The sequence below is a fragment of the Zonotrichia leucophrys genome, chromosome 1 (genome assembly GCF_028769735.1).
Source record: "Zonotrichia leucophrys gambelii isolate GWCS_2022_RI chromosome 1, RI_Zleu_2.0, whole genome shotgun sequence".
Classification (NCBI taxonomy): Eukaryota; Metazoa; Chordata; class Aves; order Passeriformes; family Passerellidae; genus Zonotrichia; species Zonotrichia leucophrys.
The window spans coordinates 1,443,152-1,467,550 of NC_088169.1; the positions used below are offsets into that span (position 1 = coordinate 1,443,152).

General features: G+C 52.2%; 2 protein-coding genes across 4 annotated transcripts in view; both read right to left on the minus strand.

Moving 5' to 3' along the window:
- Positions 1–8,058: 8,058 nt before the first annotated feature.
- On the minus strand, positions 8,059–22,456 carry IL10RB (interleukin 10 receptor subunit beta). 3 transcript variants are annotated; one of them, XM_064704539.1, is made up of 8 exons: positions 22,387–22,456; positions 22,046–22,228; positions 19,905–20,028; positions 17,999–18,168; positions 15,427–15,614; positions 12,084–12,234; positions 11,082–11,239; positions 8,059–9,445 (listed from the first exon to the last, which is right to left on the minus strand). In XM_064704539.1, exons 2-8 carry the CDS (start codon positions 22,092–22,094, stop codon positions 9,095–9,097), a joined length of 1,191 nt encoding a protein of 396 aa, XP_064560609.1. In that variant the 5' UTR covers positions 22,095–22,228; positions 22,387–22,456; the 3' UTR covers positions 8,059–9,094. The 3 variants fall into 3 exon arrangements, with proteins under 3 accessions (XP_064560609.1, XP_064560619.1, XP_064560630.1); XM_064704549.1 differs by lacking the exon at positions 22,387–22,456 and having other exon boundaries at positions 22,046–22,279; XM_064704560.1 differs by lacking the exon at positions 11,082–11,239 and having other exon boundaries at positions 9,231–9,445.
- An 843-nt stretch (positions 22,457–23,299) lies between these two features.
- IFNAR2 (interferon alpha and beta receptor subunit 2) overlaps positions 23,300–24,399 on the minus strand; it is a 17,905-nt gene continuing 16,805 nt past the window's right edge. Inside the window, exon 10 of the mRNA XM_064704581.1 lies at positions 23,300–24,029. Within this exon, the coding sequence (XP_064560651.1) occupies positions 23,439–24,029 (591 nt within the window). The 3' untranslated portion in view covers positions 23,300–23,438. The remainder of the gene's footprint in view (positions 24,030–24,399) is intronic.

Below are 24,399 nucleotides of genomic sequence, written 5' to 3' on the forward strand. Positions count from 1 at the left end.
GCCCCTGAAGTGGGGCTTGGGCTCAGCTCCCTTTTGCCAGCCACAAGTTCTGACCACAAGATTAGAGAGCTCCTCTTTTTTTGTTTCATATTTTCCATGGGCCTGCCCAGCTGCAGGCTTGGGGAGTAAAGTCAGGTGTTCACCTTTCACTTCCCACCCCTCAGACACAGACTCCACAGTGGGCAGACCAATGGTTTCAGAGAGGAGGATTTGAAACTCTGGTGGGCAAAGGTCTGTGCCCTCAACATCCTGGCTGTTGTAATCAGGACAGGCTTTGCTTCTTAAGGAGAACACAGACTGACTTTTGGATAAAAATGTTCCTCACTGCTGCTGCCTGTTGTGCCATGGGGTGCTGCACATCTGCTGATCTCACATCCCAGAATCCCGGAATCCCAGGATGGCTGAGGCTGGCAGGGACCACAGAGGGTCCCTGGTGCCACCTCCCTGCTCCAGCAGGGCCATCCCAGAGCAGAGGGCACAGGGTGGGCCCGGGTGGCTCTGGAACGTGCCAGGAGGAGACCCCAGCCCCTCTCTGGGCTCTGCTCCAGCTCGGGCCCTGCCCAGGGCAGAAGTTGTGCCCCCTGTGAGGGAATTGCTGGGCTCAGGCCCTGCCCGTGGCTCTGGGGCCATTGCTGGGCCTGGAGCAGAGCCTGGGCCTGCTCTGAGCTCTGCACACAGGGACAGACACAGGGACAGACACAGGGACAGACACAGGGACAGCCACAGGACAGACACAGACACAGGGACAGGCAGGGACAGACACAGGGACTGCCAGGGACAGGCAGGGACAGACACAGGGACAGACACAGGGACAGACACGGGGACAGACACAGGGACAGCCAGGGACAGACACAGGGACAGACACAGGGACAGCCAGGGACAGACACGGGGACAGACACAGGGACAGACAAGGGACAGACACAGGGACAGCCAGGGACAGCCAGAGGGACAGACACGGGGACAGACACAGGGACAGACACGGGGACAGACACGGGGACAGACACAGGGACAGACACAGGACAGACACAGGGACAGACATGGGGAAAAGCACAGGACAGACAGGGACAGACACAGGGACAGACACGGGGACAGACACAGGGACAGACACGGGGACAGACATGGGGATAGACAGGGACAGACACAGGGACAGACACAGGGACAGACACAGGGACAGACACGGGGACAGCCAGGGACAGACACGGGGACAGACATGGGGACAGACACGGGGACAGCCAGGGACAGACACAGGGACAGACACAGGGACAGACACAGGACAGACACGGGGACAGATACAGGGACAGGGACAGGACAGAGACAGGACAGACACGGGGACAGACACAGGACAGACACGGGGACAGGCACAGGGACACACCCAGGACAGACACAGGGACAGCCAGGGACAGACACAGGACAGACACAGGGACAGACACGGAGACAGACACAGGACAGACACAGGACAGACACAGGGACAGCCAGGGACAGACACAGGGACAGACACAGGGACAGCCAGGGACAAACACGGGGACAGACACGGGGACAGACAGGGACAGACACAGGGACAGACACGGGGACAAGCACAGGACAGACACAGGGACAGACACAGGGACAGACACAGGACAGACACAGGGACAGACACAGGGACAGACACAGGGACAGACACAGGGACAGACCCAGGACAGACACAGGGACAGACACAGGGACAGACACAGGGACAGACACAGGGACAGACACAGGGACAGACACGGGGACAGACACAGGACAGACACAGGGACAGACCCAGGGACAGACCCAGGACAGAGCCAGGCCCAGGCAGGGCTCAGCCCCTCTCTCTCCCTGGGCCCCTCTCCAGCTGAGCAGCCCCAGCTCCCTCGGCCTCTCCTGGGCACGGAGCTGCTCCAGGCCCCCAGGATTGTAGAAATTGTGATGTTTGCCCAATTATGGCATCACAAAAAAACCCAAACAATATTAAAAATAGTAGCAATTTTAATTGAATAGTCAAAATAAAAAAATATCAAATTGGATACAATATAATTCGATTAAAATAAGGGATAATTTGGTTCCAATAATAGCTCATAAGCAAACGATAACTACAGGGTATGGAGGGCAGGGTTCAGTGACCCTTGCCACCTCACCTACGAGCTTGCCCAGAGAAGATTCTTCCTTATATGCCATGTGTCAGTGCCATCTCCTCCCATTTTCAGTTTGTCATATCTCTATCTCCGCCCTCTACCACCCTTATCACTCGGTTTGGTGGTCACACAAGTCTTTGGGGGTCGTTTTGGATGAAGACCTCTCCTCTTCCTCTTTGTCCTTTAATTCACCTTTGGGTTACACATGCACACCAAGCCAGTACAATGGGAGCCAAGACTAACGTACCACTGCATCTGCATATCAAGGCAATAAATCCCTTATAATTAGCATTTTCTGGGACACAAACAGGTTTTGCTCATTTTTAGCAACTGTATCTTCAGCTTCTTTCCTGTGGTCCTTGAGAACATCTGCTGGGAAGGGGGGTGGGTGGAGCCCCTCCTTTCCCTTTCTTCTTTGGCATTACAACTTTTTAACTATTTTATTATTCCCAAATGTTAATTACTGTATCAATATTGATTACTGTTTCAATTTTTATCAGCACGAATCATACCTATTTATCACAAAATCAATCCGTGATTTTAGCAGTGTGTGAGGGGCATTGCTGAGCCTGTAGAGATCAATGCATGGTTTAACAGTGTGTGAGGGGCATTGCTGAGCCTGTAGAGATCAATGCATGGTTTAACAGTGTGTGAGGGGCATTGCTGAGCCTGCAGAGATCAATGCATGGTTTAGCAGTATTGCTGAGCCTGTAGAGATCAATGCATGGTTTAGCAGTGTGTGAGGGGCATTGCTGAGCCTGCAGAGATCAATGCATGATTTTAGCAGTGTGTGAGGGGCATTGCTGAGCCTGTAGAGATCAATGCATGGTTTAACAGTGTGTGAGGGGCATTGCTGAGCCTGCAGAGATCAATGCATGGTTTAACAGTGTGTGAGGGGCATTGCCGAGCCTGCAGAGATCAATGCATGGTTTAGCAGTATTGCCGAGCCTGTAGAGATCAATGCATGGTTTAACAGTGTGTGAGGGGCATTGCTGAGCCTGTAGAGATCAATGCATGGTTTAACAGTGTGTGAGGGGCATTGCTGAGCCTGCAGAGATCAATGCATGGTTTAACAGTGTGTGAGGGGCATTGCTGAGGCACTGCCGGGCCTGAGGCAGCGTTGTTGTCACCTCCTGCCCCAAGAGCTGATAAGGAAACATGATTGTGGCATTTATTTATGGAACCACACCTCAGGGTCACCATTTGGAACCGAAACTGCTGAACCGGTCTGGCACCGCTAGAAACATTTGATAACCTATAAATATTTACAGTTTGTCTTCTGCTGAGTTTGAATGCAGCTTCCTCAGGGTGTCACAGAGCGAAGGAGCAGAGGCTGGTGCTGCCCAGGCTGTGGGGAGAGCAGTGCTATCTGCAGAGCACAGGCAGCCAGGGGGACACTTGTGTCCCTGTGCCATTGATGTCTGTCCCAAACCTCTCCTGTGACAGAGGAAAGAGGCCGGCGGGAGTTTGGGCTCTGCTGGGTTTATTTCTGTTGGCTGACACACAAAGCAGACATAATTTGGTGGTTTCTTCTCATGTCAGCTCTGGAACAGGATGAAAGGGGCAAATGGAGCATTTCATCTTGTGTGAAATTGGAGGAACAGCGCTCCAGGAAGGAAGGGCCCCAGGGAGCCCGGGGAGGGATCAGTTCTGTCTCCCCTTCCCAATGGATTTCTGTAATATCCCCTTCTCAGGCAATGTCACCTGTGGGGTTTTTGTTTGTTTGATCCTTGCCTTAGGAAGGAGAGCAGGACACCAGTTGGTTCATCATGGCCCACTTTATTGAAGAAAGTATCAAACACTTATACAGCAAATAATAAGCTTATGAATATTCTGTAAGCCAAGCAATCTATTGGTTAAACTATAGCATTAACTCATCCACATTCCTTTGGGCCTACGTTCTCTATCTCTCCTGCCTCACTGTCCATTTCTTTATCATATTCTGCAAGGATCAAGGACACATTATCTCACACCTGCAAGATTTGGAACTAACCATGGTCTTGTACTTTTCCATTCTCTATCCTGCTACAGACACAAAAAGGCCTCTGCCTGTCTCTGCCCTAGTTGGGACATCTTTCCCAAATTAATTCGGCTGTGTCCTCTCTCCTCAAGCCACTCTTTGACAAAACTCTCCACAGATCATCAGGAAACTTTCCTTGTCCCTGCTTTATTGCAGTCCTGTAACTGCTTCCAGCTCCCTCAGGGACACAGGTGATTCATCCCCCGCCCTCTGAGGCCTTTCCCATGTTTTAACACTGTCATTACCCTGCCGTCAGACTTCTGTCCCCAGACCACAAAACAGCATCTCCTCTCTGCCCCTTGTCCTCCTCCTGGCCCCCAGCCCTGCTCACAGCTCTGCACTGGGCAGAGCTCACACTCAGCAGAGCTGGAGAGCACAGGGATGGTCCTTGGGGTCAGCACTGCAATGATTTCCCCAGGCAGGTTTGGAGTCTCTGTCCCTGGGAGTGTCAGAGGGGTCTGCATGTGGCCTTGGGGACAGGGTTTGGGTGATGCTGGTGCTGGGGTGGCACTGGGTGATCTCAAAGGGCTCTTCCAGCCCTGATGATCCTGGGATTGGGTTTGGAAGGACAGAAGTGTCCGAGGTGCCATCGACCAGGCTGAAAGAGAGGAAAGCCTGGCATTGTTACAGCCTGTGTGCCTTCCAAAGGTGTCCTTTTGAGCACATCTGCAAGTTCCATCTTCATGGAGAATGTTCAGAATCCCAGAGTGGTTTGGGCTGGGAGGGTCCTCAGAGCCACCCAGTGCCACCCCTGCCATGGCAGGGACACCTCCCACTGTCCCCAGTGTCCAGCCTGGCCTTGGGCACTGCCAGGGATGCAGGGGCAGCCCCAGCTGCTCTGGGAATTCTCCAAGGCCTCCCCACCCTCTCAGGGAGGAAATTGTTCCTAATATCTGATCTAAACCTGTAATTTTTCAGTGTGAAGCCATTCCCTGTGTGCTGTCCCTGCATCCCCTGGCAATTGTCTCTCTCCAGCTTTCCTGGGGCTCCTCCAGGCCCTGCAAGGCCGCCCTGAGCTCAGCCCAAAGCTTCTCCTGTGCAGGTGAGCAATGCCAGCTGTGCCAGCCTTTCCTGCCAGCAGAGGAATATCCTGAAACTCATCCTGGTGCCACCCCTGCCATGGCAGGGACACCTCCCACTGTCCCCAGTGTCCAGCCTGGCCTTGGGCACTGCCAGGGATGCAGGGGCAGCCCCAGCTGCTCTGGGCACCCTGTGCCAGGGCCTGCCCACCCTGCCAGGGAACAATTCCTCATTGCCCAGATCCCACCCAGCCCTGCCCTCTGGCACTGGCAGCCATTCCCTGGGTGCTGTCCCTCCATCCTTGTCCCCAGTCCCTCTGCAGCTCTGCTGGAGCCCCTCAGGCCCTGCCAGGGGCTCTGAGCTCTCCAGGCTGGAATTTCACAGGGATCAGTGAGCTCTGCCCTGCTCAGGGGAGTTCCAGAGCTTGGTGCCACCCCTGGTTCAGCAGGGCTGAGACCCCAGCCCAGTGCAAACCCTCCTGGCAGGAGCCTGACCCAGGTGGGAGCACCAGGTCCCTCCCTGAGGAGCTCTAAGGCGGCTTCAGGAGCTGCCCCAGAGCCAGAGGGGCAGAGAGAGGGGTGGCAGTCAGGGAGCAGAGTTGGGTGGCTGCTGGCAGAGCTGATGGGGAAATGAAGAACTGAAGTTGCTCTCCAGGTTCTTGGGTGCTTCCTGCAGTGGGGAGCCCTGGGTTGGTGATGCTGGAGCCAGGATTTCCTCTCTCAGGCTTCCCCAGGGCTTCTCTCCCAGCTCTGTGATGCCATCATCATCATCATCATCACTGCATGCCCTCAGAGCCTGCAGTGATGGCCTGGGGGAATGCACAGTGAACCCCAGGAACTGCAGTCCCTGAGGAGGGGATATTTCCAGCACATTGCTCCCAGGTGGCCCCAGGCCTGTGGGTTATTCACAGCTCTTCCTGTAACGCTGCTCTCTGCAGCCCTGCTGTTCACAGCAGCACCATCTCAAGGGAAGGGCTTTGCTCTGCATCCCACTGATTTAATAGCAATGTTCTGGGATGATGGATCCTGGAAAATGACATTTTGCCAGGTGGTAATGGATCTTTCCCAATCTGCCTCAGATAAAAACAGGCGTGCAGTTACAAGCACAAGTGTTTCTGGTTAAGAATCAATTTAAAAGCTTTTCTAGAGCTTGGTATGGATTTTTGTGAAAGCCTCTGCTGTTCAGTGGGACTCGTTCTGGACTGGGGGGACCTGCTGGGCAGGGGAGACCCCAAAATTCCCAACAGGAGAGATGAAAATGTGCAGCTGGGGGTGGCTGTGTCCTGACCCCGGGTGCTCCTGGGTTCCTCTTTCTCCCTCCACTCCCATGACTGGAATTCTCTGAACTGCTCCTTCCTGCCTTCCCTCATTGCCCTCTCCTGGAATCTGTTTTGCTGACCACAAGCTCAGACTCTGCAGTTTCCCTATTCCTTAATCACCCCACTTTTCTTTGCATTTCAGGTCTGAAATCCTTTCCCAAGCGCTCCCAGGCCTTTGAGGGCTCTGTTTTCTCTCTGCCTTTGCCAGACCACGCCGTGCCAGGGTGAGCAGCCTCCAGCATCCCGCTGTACTTTCAGTTTGCATCAGCACACGGGCAAAGTTCACCTGATTTATTGACTTGTTGTCCCTGTAATGTCCACAAGCTCAGCTCAAGATGAACTCTCCTGTGAATTGCTGCTTCCCTCTGAATTATTGCTCCTCCTCTCAATTATTTCTGTCCTGTGGGGCCAGCAGAGGGGACAGGCCCCTTGTCCCCAGGCCTGGCTCATGTATGGCTCTCACAGGAGCTGTGGCACAGGAAGAGGCCTCTCACCTACAAAAGCTTTCCTGCCTGTGGGGCAGGAAGATTTCTGCAGCAAGCCAAAGCACACATCAGCCTGAAAACCACACCTGGGTTGATTTTAGCAGCCCCTAAATCCTGGAAGTGTCCAAGGCTGTGGGGCAGGGCTGCTCCCAGCCCCATCCAGCCTGGCCTTGGGCACTGCAGGGCTCCAGGGGCAGCCCCAGCTGCTCTGGGCCCCCTGTGCCATGATGTCCCTGCAGACACTGCCTCTGAACTCCCCATGTCCCTGGGACATCCCTGCTGTGCCCTGGTGTGCCCCAGCAGGAGCCTGCAGTGCACTGGCACAGCCTTATCTCTGCCTTATCAGCCCTCAGCAGGGCCTTGGGGGACTGATGGATCCCAGCCCTGACAGAACTGGGTGTCTGGATCCAGACCCAGGATCAGCATTCCCAGAGCAGCCTTGGGGACAGCTGCAGAAAGGCACCAATGAAACAAAATACCTTGGGAAAATTCAATTCAATCAATTCCATATTCCCCATGAAAGCAGAATGTGACCTGTTGGGAATTTAGCTGCTAGAGACTGGGAAATTACAAAGCCGTGGCTAATTCCAAGTCCTGCACCTGTAAGATAGCGTGTCCTTGGGCCTGGCTGTGGTAGGATAACAAACAGTGAAAGAGAGATGAGAAAAGAGAGATGGAACCCCTAAGGAATGAGGAAGAGTTCATGGTATAGTTTAACCAATAGATTGCTTGGCTTACAGAATATTCATAAGCTTATTATTTGCTGTATAAGTGTTTGATGCTTTCTTCAATAAACTGGACCTGTGATGAACCAGCTGGTGTCCTGGTCCCCTTCCTACGACAGTGACCCAAATGAAAAAGTGCAGAAAACCCAGGTACAGATTCCACAGAATCCCAAATCCCTGGGGCTGGCACAGCCCTGCCAGCCCATGCAGTGCCAGCTGTGCCCACCTTGTGCCCAGCCCAGAGCACTCAGTGCCACCTCCAGGGCACACCTGCAGGGATGGGCACTGCAAAGCTCCCTGGGCAGCCCCTGCCAAGGCCTGAGCTCCCTTTCCATGGGCAAATTGCTGCTGCTGTCCCAGCTGAGCCTGCCCTGGCCCAGCCTGAGGCCGCTCCCTCTGCTCCTGTCCCTGTTCCCTGGGAGCACAGCCCTGGATGTCCCCTCCTGGCAGGGACTTGGGGACACTGAGGGTCCCCTGAGCCTCCTCTGAGGGGAGCTGGGAGATGAAAATGGAGGGAATCAATTCCTGATTTCTTCCTGCCACCACTCCCAAAAAGTTGATATTTACCCATCAGTAACAAACATCAGCCCCAGAACCGTGCAATTCCCACATCAGGCAGAGACACCACTTCACTCCTGGAAGGTTCCTTTGGTGACAGAATTTAATTTCTCACTCTCACATTGGTGCAGTGACACAAACCCAGTGCCAAGGTCCCTCCCTGCCCAGTGCTGGGTCCAGCCTTCACCCACCTGTGCAGCTGGGGCTGGGTTGGGAGCAGGGACTCACAGCTCCCCGGATTTTTCAAATTAAGAATACACATCAGCAGATAATTAAAATGAACCTCATTTAACTCCCACTTCAGCTGCCAAGTTTCCCACAGACATCAGTTCATCCCACCCTAAAAACTTCACAACTTTGCACCAGGGAAGAATAAATTCCATAGAAAGATGATGCTAGTGGGGATATCCTTAAAAACACATCATTTCTCATTAGAAAAAAATAAACAGATCTTTTCTTAAAAATAAACCAGGTCTTTCCTTACAAAATACTATTTTCTTTTATAAACATTTTGATTAGTTTTTGTAATAAATAGTTCATGAAAGTTAAATTAATTAGCATTATATATAAATATGACATTTCCTTTTTAGTGTCATAATCAGTGCCAGAATTGCTACAGCTGCTCAGGAAGCCACAACCAGCAGTAGCAAAAGTTATGGATCATTTAATTCCTCATTTAGAGCCAAGTTTCTTGTACTTAAAAAAATAAAATGATTCTGTCAAAAGTCTGTGACGCCGTGTTTGCCTGTGGGGTTTTCCTGCTGGAAAGCAGCAATGAGACAAACCCAGAAGTCCAAGGAATAACGAGGAGGATATTGGGGCTTTTCCTGACTCCTGAGTCAGTGTCCTTGGGCAGAGTCCTGAGGGAGCTCTGCTGTCCTGCTGTCCCTGTCCCCAGCCCCTTCAGGGAGGGTTTGGGGGTGCTCTGCCATCACTGTCAGCTTGTCACAAACCAGGAGCTCTGCTGTCCTGCTGTCCCTGTCCCCAGCCCCTTCAGGGAGGGTTTGGGGGTGCTCTGCCATCACTGTCAGCTTGTCACAAACCAGCAGCTCTGCTGTCCTGCTGTCCCCATGCCCAGCCCCTTCAGGGAGGGTTTGGGGGTGCTCTGCCATCACTGTCAGCTTGTCACAAACCAGCAGCTCTTCTCGGGGAGGGAGAGGCTGGGGAGCACCGGGGGGTTTGCTCAGAAACTGGGAAACAAAGAGGAAATGAGCATTAGGTGTCTGCAGCTGCCCCGTCCTGTTTGCTCACAAACACTGGGGTTATCAAACAACACTGGGGCTATCAAACAACACTGGGGCTATTAACACTGGGGCTATTAAACAACACTGGGGTTATTAAACAACACTGGGGCTATTAATACTGGGGCTATTAAACAACACTGGGGCTATTAAACAACACTGGGGTTATTAAACAACACTGGGGCTATTAAACAACACTGGGGTTATTAAACAACACTGGGGTTATTAAACAACACTGGGGCTATTAAACAACACTGGGGTTATCAAACAACACTGGGGTTATCAAACAACACTGGGGCTATCAAACAACACTGGGGCTATTAATACTGGGATTATTAAACAACACTGGGGCTATTAATACTGGGGCTATTAAACAACACTGGGGCTATTAAACAACACTGGGGTTATTAAACAACACTGGGGCTATTAAACAACACTGGGGCTATTAAACAACACTGGGGCTATTAAACAACACTGGGGTTATCAAACAACACTGGGGTTATTAAACAACACTGGGTTATCAAACAACACTGGGCTATTAAACAACACTGGGGTTATCAAACAACACTGGGGCTATTAATACTGGGCTATTAAACAACACTGGGATATTAAACAACACTGGGGTTATCAAACAACACTGGGGTTATTAAACAACACTGGGGTTATTAAACAACAAACATTGGGATTGTTCTGCACACACCAAGTGGCTTTCCCAGGCCTTACAAGTCCCACAGGGCCAAGAGTGTCACATCCTCCCTAAAATCCTGTTCCAGGCCTGGGAGCAAGATGGAAGTGCCTCTCAAGAATAACCCCAGGGCTCGGAGTCTTTTTGGGACAGAAACTTGGGAAAATCAAAGTTTTGATTGGGAACAAACACCAAATGGTAACTGGGCTGTAGGGGAAGAGAGGTTTGGCAAGAACCCTCCCCTCTGGCACTGGGAGCCATTCCCTGGGTGCTGTCCCTGCAGGCCTCGTCCCCAGTCCCTGTCCAGCTCTCCTGGAGCCCTTCAGGCCCTGCAAGGCCACCATGAGGCCTCCCCAGAGCCTTTCCTTCCCCAGGCTGGGCAATCCCAGCTCTCCCAGAGCTGCTCCATCCCTCTGCTCACCCCAGTGCCCTCACTGAAACAATCCTGAACTGAATCTGGAATGAGAAACCAGCTGCTGTCAGGGGTGCTGGGCACTGCAGGTACAAAAATCTGGGCTGATCCAGCCCAGGTTCCTTCCTCAGACACTTTCCTGGAGTTAAAACTCGTGATTACACTCCTGACAGGACTTTGCTGCAGGAGAAAAAAGGAGCTGGTTTAAGTCTAAAAGGAGGCAGGAGAGACAGAGATTTCTGTTGCTCATTGGCCAAATGAGGAACTGAAGTTGACACCTGGTACTCTCTCACTTCAAAAACAACAAACCCATCCTGTTTCTGAGCCATAAAAAGCTGGTGATTACAAATTACAGACCACTGACCATCAGGTGCCAGGGAAAGGAGGCAAAATAAAAGAAGCTCCAAATGTTTTGGCACTGAGAGCCTTGAAAAAACAAGTGGCTCTGCTGGAAAGGCTGATTTTCACGTGTTAGGCAGGAAACAAACCTCTTTCAAGTGTTCTGGGAAAATGTAGGAAGGGCAGAAAACATGTTTGATGAGTCTGTACAGATAAAAACTGGAGAAGAAACAAACGGTGACAGCTGTGCCCACGACCAGCATGGACCCCACCAGAACAGTCACAATGATCCACACAGGGGTTACACCTGCCAGACACGAGGAAAAAAACCAATTAAAACCGTCATTATTTGTGGGATCTCAGCAGCTCAGGCCTGAGGTGTCACCGAGAGCACCCTTGGGGGGCTCGGGAGTCCTGGAATGTTCCAGAAGTGTCTGGTGGCTGGACTTTGATCCCACACAGGAGACGACACCTGTATGAGGACAGGAGGGTTTCACCGGGGTGAATGGTGAAGGGATTGGTTAATTAGAGAGTGAAACACAGGGTTTAGGATTTCTGTACAGGGGGGTTTAGAGAAGTAAGATGGAGGAATTGGGGCGTGTCCTGTCCTTCTTCTTCTTCTTCTTCTCCTCCATCTTCTGTAGTGATGGTGGCACTTTGGGATTGGTCATTACTGAAAGTGCACCGGGCAATAAGAATAAAAAGGATTGGGGAAAAATGATAAATATTGTACACGTAACTTTGGGTATAAAGATAGGTGACCGCCCGGAGGGCAGGGAGTGTGCTCATGGCTGGCTGCTGAGCAGAGCTCTGTCGGGCCGAGAGAAAATCTTTTAGATAAACAATTAATAAACACCGAGACCGAGAAAAGAACTGAAGCCTCTTCTGTTCCTTTGAAACGCGGCTGCCCCAAGGCCACCCCGGGCCTTTCCAGGCCACCCAAACAGCCGAAAACCAGACAATTATTCACTGCTGAGTGATTATTTTTAAATGATCACTTTCTCCATGGAATGTCCCAACCCTGGCAGTGTCCCAGGCCAGGCTGGAGCAGCCTGGGACAGTGGGAGTGTCCCTGCCATGGCAGGGGTGGCCCTGCTGGGCTGTGAGGCCCCTCCCAGGCACCCCAGGGTGATTCCAGAGTCCCAGGTTACCGTTGTGGGTTGTCTGCTCGCAGAGCTCCCTGCTCAGCTGCCCTGTCTTGTTCCACTCGGGGATCAGCGCCTGCACTCGCACACAGTACACTGTCCACGGCTCCAGCTGGGCCAGCACCTCCGAGCTGTGCCTGGTGTCCACCTGAGCCACCTGCAAACACAAACACAGCGAGGGAAGTGTGGGACATCACTGCCTGCAAACACAAACACAGCCAAGGGAAGTGTGGGACATCACTGCCTGCAAACACAGACACAGCGAGGGAAGTGTGGGACATCACTGCCTGCAAACACAGACACAGCCAAGGGAAGTGTGGGACATCACTGCCTGCAAACACAGACACAGCCAAGGAAGTGTGGGACATCACTGCCTGCAAACACAAACACAGCCAAGGGAAGTGTGGGACATCACTGCCTGCAAACACAGACACAGCCAAGGGAAGTGTGGGACATCCCTGCCTGCAAACACAGCCAAGGGAAGTGTGGGACATCACTGCCTGCAAACACAGACACAGCGAGGGAAGTGTGGGACATCACTGCCTGCAAACACAGACACAGCGAGGGAAGTGTGGGACATCCCTGCCTGCAAACACAGACACAGCCAAGGGAAGTGTGGGACATCACTGCCTGCAAACACAGACACAGCCAAGGGAAGTGTGGGACATCACTGCCTGCAAACACAGACACAGCCAAGGGAAGTGTGGGACATCACTGCCTGCAAACACAGACACAGCCAAGGAAGTGTGGGACATCACTGCCTGCAAACACAAACACAGCCAAGGGAAGTGTGGGACATCACTGCCTGCAAACACAGACACAGCCAGGGAAGTGTGGGACATCACTGCCTGCAAACACAGACACAGCCAAGGGAAGTGTGGGACATCACTGCCTGCAAACACAAACACAGCCAAGGGCAGTGTGGGACATCACTGCCTGCAAACACAAACACGGCCAAGGAAGTGTGGGACATCACTGCCTGCAAACACAGCGAGGGAAGTGTGGGACATCACTGCCTGCAAACACAAACACAGCGAAGGAAGTGTGGGACATCCCTGCCTGCAAACACAAACACAGCCAAGGGAGTGTGGGACATCACTGCCTGCAAACACAGCCAAGGGAAGTGTGGGACATCACTGCCTGCAAACACAGACACAGCCAGGGAAGTGTGGGACATCACTGCCTGCAAACACAGACACAGCCAGGGAAGTGTGGGACATCACTGCCTGCAAACACAAACACAGCGAAGTGTGGGACATCACTGCCTGCAAACACAGACACAGCCAAGGGAAGTGTGGGACATCACTGCCTGCAAACACAGACACAGCCAAGGGAAGTGTGGGACATCACTGCCTGCAAACACAAACACAGCCAAGGGAAGTGTGGGACATCACTGCCTGCAAACACAGACACAGCGAAGGAAGTGTGGGACATCACTGCCTCAGCCGTGGGATCACCTAAGGAACCACAGAACTGCAATTACAATTAAATTCCAGCTGGACTGATTTACAATTATTACAATTACTTACTGTACAGCCATGCACACCACTGCCCTCTGGGCTGTTTCCAGCAGCACTAACGAAGTTTCAGGCTAATGAGGATGATCAATGAGATCTGGTGGCAGCCAGAAACTGCTGTCACCCAACCCAATGAGATCAGCTTGGAGCACAGCTACACACAAACACCATCCAGCTGCAGAGGGAGCAAGTGGGATGGAGCAACAGCACAAGAGGAAAAGGCCTCAGGCTGTGCCAGGGGAGTTTTAGATTAGGAAACATTTTAAAACATTTTTAAAACTTCAGGGGAGTTTTAGATTAGGGACAGGAAAAATTCCTTCACTGGAAAAGCTGTTGAGCCCTGGAATAGGCTGCCCAGAGAAATGGTGCAGCTCCACTCCTGAAGTGTTAAAAATGTGTAAATGTGGCACTTGGGGACATGGGGTAGTGGGAACACAGGCTGCTGGGTTAATGGCTGGAACTGAGGGCTCTTCCAGCCTTCCCAACTCTGTGGTTCTGTGAGCTGTCACCTAGGCAAAACAAAAAAAAAAAGAAAAAAAAAAGAAAATATTTCTGGGAGCTGTGAGGAGGCTGAGCAGATGAATTTGCTGTTCAGGATCAGTTCTGTCCCTGTAACTGCAGAGCATCCCTCAAGAGGAACAGGAGATTCTCCAGGCAGGTTTCAATCCTGGAGCTCCCAGGCCCTGCCTGCTGCCTCTGGGGTCCCTGGGGAATGTTCCAGATTGCACCTGGAGGTGCTGCAGGCACAGCCCCCAGGTGCATTCCTGCTCCTCTGGTGAATGCACTGAGTGCATCCCAGGGCCAGGAACACCTCATCCCTCAGGAGCCTGGCAGTGGAAACCAGGGTGGGAAAAAGGGCCCTGATTTCTGGAACTGAGTAGCAAAGCACTGAGCAGGTAACAGATACAAATCAGATTACACCTGCTGGACTCCATTCTATAAAACTGCACTGATGGACAAAGCACTCATTAGCTGGGACTGGAGCTGCTGGTCAGAGGCTTCCTGTCTGCCTGAAACAGAGGCCAAAATGCTCTAATGAATACATTATTAATGATCTTTCTCCATGCACTGTGTTTGGAGGAGCAGAACTGCCTGTGGAAGAGGCTGGCCCTGACAGGGAGAGGCCGTGGATACAAACTGCAGAGCTGCAGGTGCCACAGGGAATGAAAGCCTTACCCATTTTAGATATCTTTGGGGGTAAAAACCCAAAGTCCCACTGAGAGGGAAAAAACACAGAGTTATTGGTAATTATGGAAAGAGAAAATTCTGTCCATGCTGCTGTGTAACTACACAGCTCCTGCATTTACTCTGAGCCCCAGCTGTAGTAAATAGCCTTGATTAACTGTAATTAGGAGAGATCCATTTTTACTCCTAGAACCACAGAATCCCAGACTGGGTTGGGATGGGGGACTCTAAATCCCACCCCTGCCATGGCAGGGACACCTCCCACTGTCCCCAGTGTCCAGCCTGGCCTTGGGCACTGCCAGGGATGCAGGGGCAGCCCCAGCTGCTCTGGGCACCCTGTGCCAGGGCCTGCCCACCCTGCCAGGGAACAATTCCTCATTGCCCAGATCCCACCCAGCCCTGCCCTCTGGCACTGGCAGCCATTCCCTGGGTGCTGTCCCTGCATCCTTGTCCCCAGTCCCTCTGCAGCTCTGCTGGAGCCCCTCAGGCCCTGCCAGGGGCTCTGAGCTCTCCCTGCAGCTTCTCCTCTCCAGGGGAGCACCCCCAGCTCTCCCAGCCTGGCTCCAGCCCCTCCAGGAGCTCCCAGGACCTTCCCAGGATGGCGTTTTCCAGGAAAAGCACCGATGCAGCCCAGCAAGTCACCGTACCCGGGAAGCAGAGGCCGGCTCGGTGTCCCTGCTGCCCTTCCTCCAGTAGAGGATCCTGTAGCGCCAGGAGCCGTAGTAGAGCCGCAGCGGCCACCGCTCCTGGCCGTGCTCCGCGAAGGGCCCCGAGAGATCCACGTGCAGCGCCCCCTGCTCCGAGCGCAGCCGCACCGCGGGGGCACCGATGGACGCTGCGGGAGAGGAAGGGAAGGAAAGGGAAGGGAAGGGAAGGGAAGGGAAGGGAAGGGAAGGGAAGGGAAGGGAAGGGAAGGGAAGGGAAGGGAAGGGAAGGGAAGGGAAGGGAAGGGAAGGGAAGGGAAGGGAAGGGAAGGGAAGGGAAGGGAAGGGAAGGGAAGGGAAGGGGAGAAAAGAAGAAGAAAAGAGAAGAAGGTGGAGAAGAGAAGAGAAGAGAAGAGAAGAGAAGAGAAGAGAAGAGAAGAGAAGAGAAGAGAAGAGAAGAGAAGAGAAGAGAAGAGAAGAGAAAGAGAAAGAGAAGAGGAAGAGAAGAGAAGAAGGAAGAGAAAGAAGAGAAGAGAAGAGAGAAGAAGAGAAGAGAAGAGAGAGAGAAGAAGAGAAGAGAGAGAGAGAAGAAGAGAGAGAATGAAGAGAAAGAAGAGAGAACAGGTAGAGGACATTCGTGACACACAGCCCAAAAGTCGCCCTTTAAATCATGCATTAGAAAGAAGTCATTTCTTTTTCCCGGGTCAGGCGTTAATGAATGCTTTGCTCCCAGAACTGCTCTGGAAATGGATTTTGTTTTTGCAGCTAAACACCGGGTACCAATGCAGGCCCCATTCCCACACCCTGCAAAGGAACTCAGTTCCCCTTTGCCAGCTGTGGTGGCTCCAGGAGAGGAAGGACCATTTCCATGGCTATCACTCACTTCTCCTTCTGGCCCAAACTGCCACAACATCTCTCTGTCCTGAGCAGACCCTCTAGAAAAGTGATTTATTGGGAGTTTTGATCATGATCAGCTTGAAAAATGAAAACATTTGAATTATTTCTGCCTTGTGCAATCAAGATTCCTTGCCTGAAAATTAACCTTTCTCTGTGAGAGTGGGGTTTCTTTGAAGTAAGAAAAAATAGAAATTAAACTTTTTGTCTGGCAAAGCAATGAATAAGGAAGTAACTGAATTTATTTAGATATACAGGAAGTCTGGCTCCTTGAAGACAACTTCTCCCTGTCTGGAAAATAGAAATGTTCCTTATTTTAAAATAAAATGATGCTTTGTTTGAAAATCTCCTCCACAGAGGTGATCAATACTACAACAGTGAACCTACTGTGCTTTCTGTCAGTGTTACAACTAAGATTTTATAGTTCAACGTAGTTAAATGTATTTAATTGTGCAATTAATGATAAAATAGAAAATAAAAATGTGCCTTATTTTAAAAGAAAATTATGTTTGTTTGAAAATCTCCTCCAAAGAGATGATCAATGACAGTGAACCTACTGTGCTTTCTGCCAGTGTTACAACTAAACTTTGGATATAATAAATGTAATTAAATATAATTATAATATATAATTATTAAGAATATATTATATATCATTGTAGTGGTTTGACAATCATAATAACTAATATAATTAAATATATTTAATTATGTAATTAATGATAAAATAAAAAATAGAAATGTGCCTTATTTTAAGAGCAAATGATGCTTTGTTTGAAAATCTCCTCCAAAGAAGTGATCAATGGCAGTGAACTTACTGTGCTTTCTGTGTGTTACAACTAAGAGTTTATGTATTATGTAATTAAATTTATTTAATTATGTAATTAATAATAAAATATTATTAATGATAAATAGAAAATAGAAATGTTCTTTATTTTAAAAGAAAATGATGCTTTGTTTGAAAATCTCCTCCACAGAGGTGATCAATACTATTGACAGTGAACCTGCTCTGCTTTCTGCCAGTGTTACAACTAAGATTTTATAATTCAATGTTGTTGGAGCCCTGTGTGCTGAGAATTCCAGACTTTCTGTGCTGCCAGGCACTGACCCCCAGAGAACACTGCAGTGACCTGGAGAAGCTTCCAGAATGGAATGACAGAGCTGGGATTGTGGGGGTGGAGTTTGAATGGAAGTGTGTGATATCACAGGGTGGGAAACTCAGAGTTTAAGGGTTTAGAATGTAAAAATATAGAGAGAGAGCAAGATGGAGGTTTTAGGGTGAGGCTGCTCCTTCTCCTTCACCTTCTCCATGGCTTTGGGTGGTTTTGTGTAATTGGACAGAAAAGTCTGCATTGTGGACTTTGAGTGATCAGTTATTGGGTTAAAAGTGAAAATAATTGAGGTGTCATTTCTTAATTGGACAGTTTAGCCTTAAAAGACTTTGTAGAGAAAGACAGCGAGCCATCTTGTACCATGTTAGTGAAATACTGCAGAGCTCACTGCTGTGAGACTGTAACACAGACAAGAAAAACCAACCCCCTAAGCCTGAAACACCACCTCCATCCCGACCTCCACAGAGGCACAAACCAGCAGCCAAGCCCCGGCACAACGATATTAAATGACAAAACACTCATTATCCTCCCTCCCAGAGCAGGCAGTGTTTGTGGGAAGCAGAGGGCAGGCTCACTGTCGTCCATGGGCTTGAAGGGGAGGCTGACCCAGGCGGAGCGCAGCGCCCCGGCCTCGGCGCGCAGCCGCAGCGCGTAGCTGCCGTAGGGGGACAGCGAGGACACGTCGCACCGGGGCAGCCTCAGCCCCGTCCCCAGCGTCTCAAAGCTGTCCCCGGGGTAGTAGATGCTGCAGGGAACACAAACAGTGGGTAAGAGATGGGTGATTACACCCGGCTAAATGGCTTTAGGGCAGCAGAGCTCTTAATGCAAGCACTCAGCATTCATGGACGCAAAAATGTACCCAGTTGTCGCAGACGTTTTTTCATAGAAGTCCTTTCTTTGGGATTTGTTCATCTTCTGGGAAGCTGAGGCCCCAGGAGAAGAACGTAAACAATTGTTATGGGCTGGTGTGGAATGCAACAGGTGCAGAGGTGATTGGGCTTCTGTGAGTGTTTGGATTTGCTGACCACTCACAGGAGAGTTTGTCCTTGCTTTCTGCTGGACACAGAACTTTGTTATTCATTCTTTCCTATTCTATTCTTAGGTTAGCAGCCTCTGCAACTTCTCTTATTCTTTTTAGTATAGTAATAATGTATTATATATCATATATCAATAAATCCAGCCTTCTGATCATCAACCAAGATTCTTGTCCTTCTCTCACCTTGAAGACCTCCTCAGGTTGCTGTAATACCCAGTGTGTGTAAGATTCACACTAGGGATTTTACACCCAGCTATAAATCCATGATGAACTTAATGATAAACTTAATGACTAAATCATAAATTTAAGGATTAAAATTCGAACTTTGCAAGAAATGCCCATTTCCTGGCAGGGCCCCAAGGCTGCTCTCAGCAGGCAGAGCTCAGAGCACCAGCAGACACTGAGGCAGTGCCAGGGCAGGGCACTGCTGTCCCACTGGGACTCTCTCAGAGCTGTCCCCAGGATTGGCACACGAGGAGAAGCCAAGGAAAACAGGGCTGGGAAGGGACCAGGAGCTGCTTGTGGAACAGAACCACAGAGGGTGTGGGTTAGAGGGACCCTAAATCCCACCCAGTGCCACCCCTGCCATGGCAGGGACACCTCCCACTGCCCCAGGCTGCTCCCAGCCCCAGAGTCCAACCTACATGATTTAATAGATGATATTTAATATATTTTATTCTTTCTGCTTTGCACCAAAAGCCTGCCCAGAAATGTACTGATCAAGGCTACAGAACCCAGAAATATCTCTTGACTAAGCAAGAAGAGAAGGCTCTGGGCAAGGCTTAGAGCTCCTGCCAGTGCCTGGAGGGGCTTCTAAAGAAAAGGGAGAATTTTTATATGGGCAGAGAGTTCAAGACACAGGGAATGGCTGCCAGTGCCAGAGGGCAGGGCTGGGTGGGATCTGGGCAATGAGGAATTGTTCCCTGGCAGGGTGGGCAGGCCCTGGCACAGGGTGCCCAGAGCAGCTGGGGCTGCCCCTGCATCCCTGGCAGTGCCCAAGGCCAGGCTGGACACTGGGGACAGTGGGAGGTGTCCCTGGGATGGGATGGGATGGGATGGGATGGGATGGGATGGGATGGGATGGGATGGGATGGGATGGGATGGGAGATCAGGCAAAAGCAAACATTCAGCACAACCAGGTCCCTTCAGTCACAGAAGAGAAGAACCACACACACAGAGCCAATAACAGCCAGTGTTAAAACGTGTTTGTGGCTCCAAACCAAACAGGACAAGGCTGCCCTGGGTGTGAATGCCCAGGAAACGCCTCTGCCCTGTCCTCCAGCTCAGCAGAGAAGCGTCTCACAAGCTGAAATGGAGGGACAGCTCCTGGGACAGCCAAGTCCCTGAAACAAAGGCACAGAGTGTGCTGTGCAGAGGACACAGATGCCAAGCAGGCAGAGCTGCGGGGTGTGAGTGAAAGCCAGCCCAGCCCAGCCCAGCCTCACCTCTTGGACTGGACAGTGTAGGTGAGGTTTCCTCTGGGGTACCTTGGTGCATCCCACTGCAAGGTGCTGTGAAGATTGACTGAAGTAATTCTCACGTTCTGGGGCTCTGGGACCATTGCAGAAACTGTGGGAGCAATCAGAACCAACATTTCAGTGTTTGTGCTCCAGCACGTGTCACTCATCCAAAATCTAAATGCAGCCTCTGCCTTGCCTTAGGTGCTTATTCAAAAACACAGCCCAAATAAATTAAATTTAAATCCTGATGCCTCTCCTGCCTCCTTATGCAACAAAGCAAATTACTGGCTCCACTGACTTCCAGTAAGTGCTTGTGACACCGACATTTCTGGGGCATGACTGAGCTGGTGCTGCCCAGCACTGGGGCATGAACTCTCCCTGAGATTGTCCAACCCCAGTTTTTCTAAGCAGTGCTCCAGCAGCACTGTGGGAACAACAAGGGCGTGGGGATTGATAAACTTCAGCACCTCCGAAGGTAAGAGAGCTATTACATATAATTAAATGTAATTAAGTATCACTAACCAGCATTATTCACAAGTGACAAACCCCAATTGTTCTCCTTTCTTGGAACTGAATGAAAGAAACCCTAAACTAGTGTAAATATCAATGAAAAGCCCATAACTGTTATGACTTAATTATTCTTACATAATTGTAGGTGTTGAGACCAAAATAGCAAGGATTCCAGCCCATTACTGCACCACAAGTGAGCAATGCAAACAAACCCTGCCAGAACAGAGCAGTGTTTAATGTTGTCACAGGTGTCACACCTGGTGAGAGACTCTAAGATAAATAACACATTTTCCATGTCTGTGCCTCACAGAATCATCAGGGCTGGAAGAGACTTCAAGGTCACCCTGTGTGACCCCAGCAGCCCACAATCACCCCTGAGCTGTGTCCCCAGCTGCTGCACAAATGAATGAAATCCCTGTGTCAGTCACCCCCTCTGGCAGGCCAGAGTTTGAACCTGGCTTAAACAAAACCAGTTCCAGACTCTGGTCCTAAAGTGTTACCCCTGCACAAATAAATCAATAAATCACAGTGCACATCACAAATACAGAGGTTCAAATCACACACTGGCTTGGGCTGGGAGGGACCTTAAAGCCACCCAGTGCCACCCCTGCCATGGCAGGGACACCTCCCACTGTCCCAGACTGCTCCAGCCCCAGTGTCCAGCCTGGCCTGGGCACTGCCAGGGATGCAGGGATGGAATTCCATCCCAGCCCCTGCCAACCCTGCCAGGGAACAATTCCTCATTGCCAAGATCCCATCCAGCCCTGCCCTCTGGCAGAGGCAGCCACTCCCATTTATTACCCTGGCATTCCACCCCTTGTCCAAAGTCCCTCTCGTTTCTCGTGGGGCGCCGCCCCTGCTCTGAGGATGAGGTCTGAGGCAGGCATGTAAATTCCCAGGAAAAATCCCATTTCCTTGCCAGGCTCCCTGCCCTCACAGTGCTGCCTGCCTGAGCAGCCTCCAGGTAAATTGCTTCATTGGGCACTGAGGATCCAAAGAGATCAGGAAATATTGCTGGGCTTTCAGGTTTGTGCACAGCCCTGCCAGCCCATGCAGTGCCAGCTGTGCCCACCTTGTGCCCAGCCCAGAGCACTCAGTGCCACCTCCAGGGCACACCTGCAGGGATGGGCACTGCAAAGCTCCCTGGGCAGCCCCTGCCAAGGCCTGAGCTCCCTTTCCATGGGCAAATTGCTGCTGCTGTCCCAGCTGGGCCTGCCCTGGCCCAGCCCGAGGCCGCTCCCTCTGCTCCTGCCCCTGTTCCCCGGCTGTCCCTCTGCAGACAGTGACACGGGGCTCTCGCGACGCGGTTTCGCCGGGATTTGCAGCGTCCCGCTCCCGGCAGAACCGGCCCCGTTTCCCAGCACAGAGCCGATAACGCCGGCGGTGGCCGGGCAGGCTGGTCCTGCTGACCCCGCTGTCCCCACAGGGCACTCCCGGGGCCGCTCGGTCCTCACAGCCCCCGCGGAGCCGCGCCGGGCTCGGGGCAGCGCGCAGGCACCGCCGCCTCAGGCGCCCCTCGCTGCCGCTCCCCATGAGGGCACCGCCGCCCGCCGTGCCCGCGGCCAGGCGGCAGCGGGAGCTCGCTCCGTCCCTCCGTCCCTCCCCGGCGGACTCACCGAGGAGCAGGAACCCGCTGCAGAGCGCGGCCCGCAGCGCGGCGGCCATGGCGGCTCCCTCAGCCGCGGCGGGGCGGCCGCGCCATGGCAGTGGGAACGGGGCCGCCCCGGCACCCCGAACCTTCCGCTTCCCCACAGGGCAGGGCGGGCACGGGGAACGCCGGGAGGCCCAGCACCCCGAACCTTCCGCTTCCCCACAGGGCGGGCACCGGCAACGCCGAAGCGGAGCCCCGGCACCCCCGAGCCTTCCACTTCCCCACAGGGCGGGCACCCGGAGCCCCGGCACCCCGAGCCTTCCACTTCCCCACAGGGCGGGCACTGGGAGCCTTGGCACCGCGAACCTTCCGCTTCCCCACAGGGCAGGGCGGGCACCCGGAGCCCCGGCACCCCGAGCCTTCCGCTTCCCCACAGGGCAGGGCGGGCACCGGGCATGGCGGCGGCCCCGGGCCTGAGGGCTCCCCCTCACACACCGGGTCTCTTTCCCCTCACACATCAGGGCTGTTGACACCAATTTTAAATTGCTCATTCGGATTTTAAATGTCATAAAAATATTTTAATATGAATCAGTAATTGTACAAAATGATACAAAAATAAATTCAAGAAGTGCATTAATGCCTCGAGCCACTCTTTTGTCAGCTGAGTGTTCATGTCTCTGCCCCCATTATTCCACTTGATCAGTGCTCTCTGCACAAATACAGTATCCAGCCAGCAGAACAGGTTTCACAAAAATCCAGTGACAGAGATAAAGAATAAAAAAATTGTAAAAGTGGTCTGGTTGGGAGACCAACCTCCCATTGTCCCAGGCTGCTCCAGCCCCAGTGTCCAACCTGGCCTTGGGCACTGCCAGGGATGCAGGGGCAGCCCCAGCTGCTCTGGGCACCCTGTGCCAGGGCCTGCCCACCCTGCCAGGGAACAATTCCTCATTGCCCAGATCCCATCCAGCCCTGCCCTCTGGCACTGGCAGCCATTCCCTGGGTGCTGTCCCTGCAGGCCTTGGAAATTGTCTCTCCCCACCCTCAAAGGGAACAATTTCTAATCCAAAATTGCCCTCTGTGAGTTTGAAGCCATTCCCTCTTGTCCTGTCCCTCCACAGCCCCTCCTTTGGAGCCCCTTTGGGCACAGAAGGAGCTCTAAGGTCTCTCTGGATGCTTCTCCAGACAAACACCCCCAGCTCTTTCTGCAGGAGCCCACACCACAGGATGTTAATGAAAAGACAAGATCTGTGTGTTCAGTCCAGAAATAAGAGTTGGACAACACTGATTCCTATGTTATAAAGTAAAAGCAGTTCTCCCTTGTTCATCTCCTCATGTAGCCCGTTACTTGCTCTGAGTCTGAGTCCAAAGAGTCGCTTTCCTCAGAGGAAGAGGAGGAGTTTTGCCACTCGTGGAAGTCATTAGCACAAGGTGCTCCCTGCCCACTTGCCGTGTCCTGCAGCAGCTTTGCCTGCCCGCCATGAGCACAGGGCCAGTCCCCTGCATCCCCTGGGCTGGGGGAGCAGCTGCAGGGCCGTGCCCATCCTGCTCAGGGTGCCCAGCAGCACCGTCTGCAGGCTGATGGTGAAGCACCCACCGTCCCCCTGGGGCTCAGGGCTGTCCCCACACAGAGGGCTCAGCAGCTGGCTCCCCGTGTCCCTGTCCCCTGCAGGGTGGCCCTGGGGCTCCTGGGGCTCAGCAGCTGCCGTGTGCCCAGCCTGGGGGCTGCTGGGCTCACAGGTGCTGCCCACTGAGTACTGCTCTGGGCTAATGGGGGCGTCACAGCCCCGGGGGACACTGCCCCTGCCCAGCCTGCCCCGCCGCGTGTAGTCGTGGTCACACGGGGCACTGCTGTCACTGTCACTGCTGTCACTGTCACTGTCATCACTGGCACTGCCTGTGCAGCCCCTGGCCTTGCTCTTCACCTCTCTGAGGATGATCTCCACTGAGTTCAGTTCCACTCTTTCTGACACGGACACCCACGGGGAGTAGGCCAACTTCCTGATGAATGCCTGGAGAGTAAAAGGAATTAAATAATCAGCCACTTTTGCACATATGCACACAACACAATGAAAAAAAACTCCAAATAACCTCCAGCCATGAGGAGGCTATGTTTGTCATATGTTTGTCAAACAAATGATTCCTTCTGTGCCACACTTTGGGCTTTTTCTGCAGAGTTCAGGGTATCTAGGTATCCTAGGCTGACTATATGATATGATGCTTTTATCTCCCAAATTTGCCCTAAACCAGGACAAATACAATTGTTCCTTCTTTTTCATTCCTGAACATCACAAACCCTGAAAGGTTTGAGTGAGAAGGGATCTTAAAAAATCATCACATTCCAATCCCCTGCCATGGCAGGGACACCTCCCACTGTCCCCA

Bases quoted from the DNA above. Each gene is read 5' to 3' on its own strand.
- IL10RB (XM_064704539.1), bottom strand. From the start codon at position 22,094: ATGGCCGCCGCGCTGCGGGCCGCGCTCTGCAGCGGGTTCCTGCTCCTC. The intron at 15,615-17,998 runs GTGAGCCTGCCC...CCTCTCCCGCAG, and splicing joins CTTCAAGCCCATGGACGACA to CGTCCATCGGTGCCCCCGCG. The intron at 9,446-11,081 runs GTTTGTTTCCTG...TTTGTTTCCCAG, and splicing joins TCCCAGAACACTTGAAAGAG to TTTCTGAGCAAACCCCCCGG.